This window comes from Pygoscelis adeliae, unplaced genomic scaffold (genome assembly GCF_000699105.1).
Source record: "Pygoscelis adeliae isolate BGI_AS28 unplaced genomic scaffold, ASM69910v1 Scaffold26, whole genome shotgun sequence".
Lineage (NCBI taxonomy): Eukaryota > Metazoa > Chordata > Aves > Sphenisciformes > Spheniscidae > Pygoscelis > Pygoscelis adeliae.
Window position 1 is genome coordinate 698857 of NW_008825104.1, and position 540 is coordinate 699396.

A 540-nucleotide genomic window follows, 5' to 3' on the forward strand; every position below is an offset into this window, starting at 1 on the left:
CTGCCGGGCGCTGTCACTGGGCCTGGTCTGGGGATCCCTGGGGAGCGGGGCCGGCTCCGGGGCCTCTGCCGCCCAGGCCCGGTGAACCGCGGTCTTGCCTAGCTGAGGCTCCGTGCTGTGGCGACCTGTGGGGGACCTGTTCTGGTCCCTCACCGCCCACCTAGGGACGGGCGACCGCCACTGAGAAGGGTTTAACTCCGTCAAGTGTGTTAACCTGTGTTCAGGGAAGCGCAGGCTGTCCTTTCCTCACATGGCTAGCGAGGGAGCCACGGTGGTCCGGTAACGGTGTCTCTTGCTCCGTTTGCAGTGGTGCCACAATGGAAGCCAAGGGTAAAAAGAAGTTCGTGGGGAAGAGTGGAAAAGCACCTCGTGGAAAAGTGCCACACGGCAAAAGGAAATTTAAAAAAGGTAATGGTAAGAAGGCGAGGGCTCCTTAAGAGGAGTCCTGGCTGAGTGATTATTGTTGTGCACAGGCATGTTCAAATTTCTTTTTTTATCTTGGTGAACTTATATCGAGATTAGTAGCTTGGTCGATGAGTG

The 540-nt window shown here is 56.5% G+C and overlaps 1 protein-coding gene across 1 annotated transcript in view; it reads left to right on the plus strand.

The window, feature by feature from the left end:
• The first annotated feature begins 312 nt into the window (after window positions 1-312).
• Window positions 313-540, plus strand: part of KIAA0020 (KIAA0020 ortholog) — a 27188-nt gene continuing 26960 nt past the window's right edge. The window contains exon 1 of the mRNA XM_009327219.1: window positions 313-408. Within this exon, the coding sequence (XP_009325494.1) occupies window positions 318-408 (91 nt within the window). The 5' untranslated portion in view covers window positions 313-317. The remainder of the gene's footprint in view (window positions 409-540) is intronic.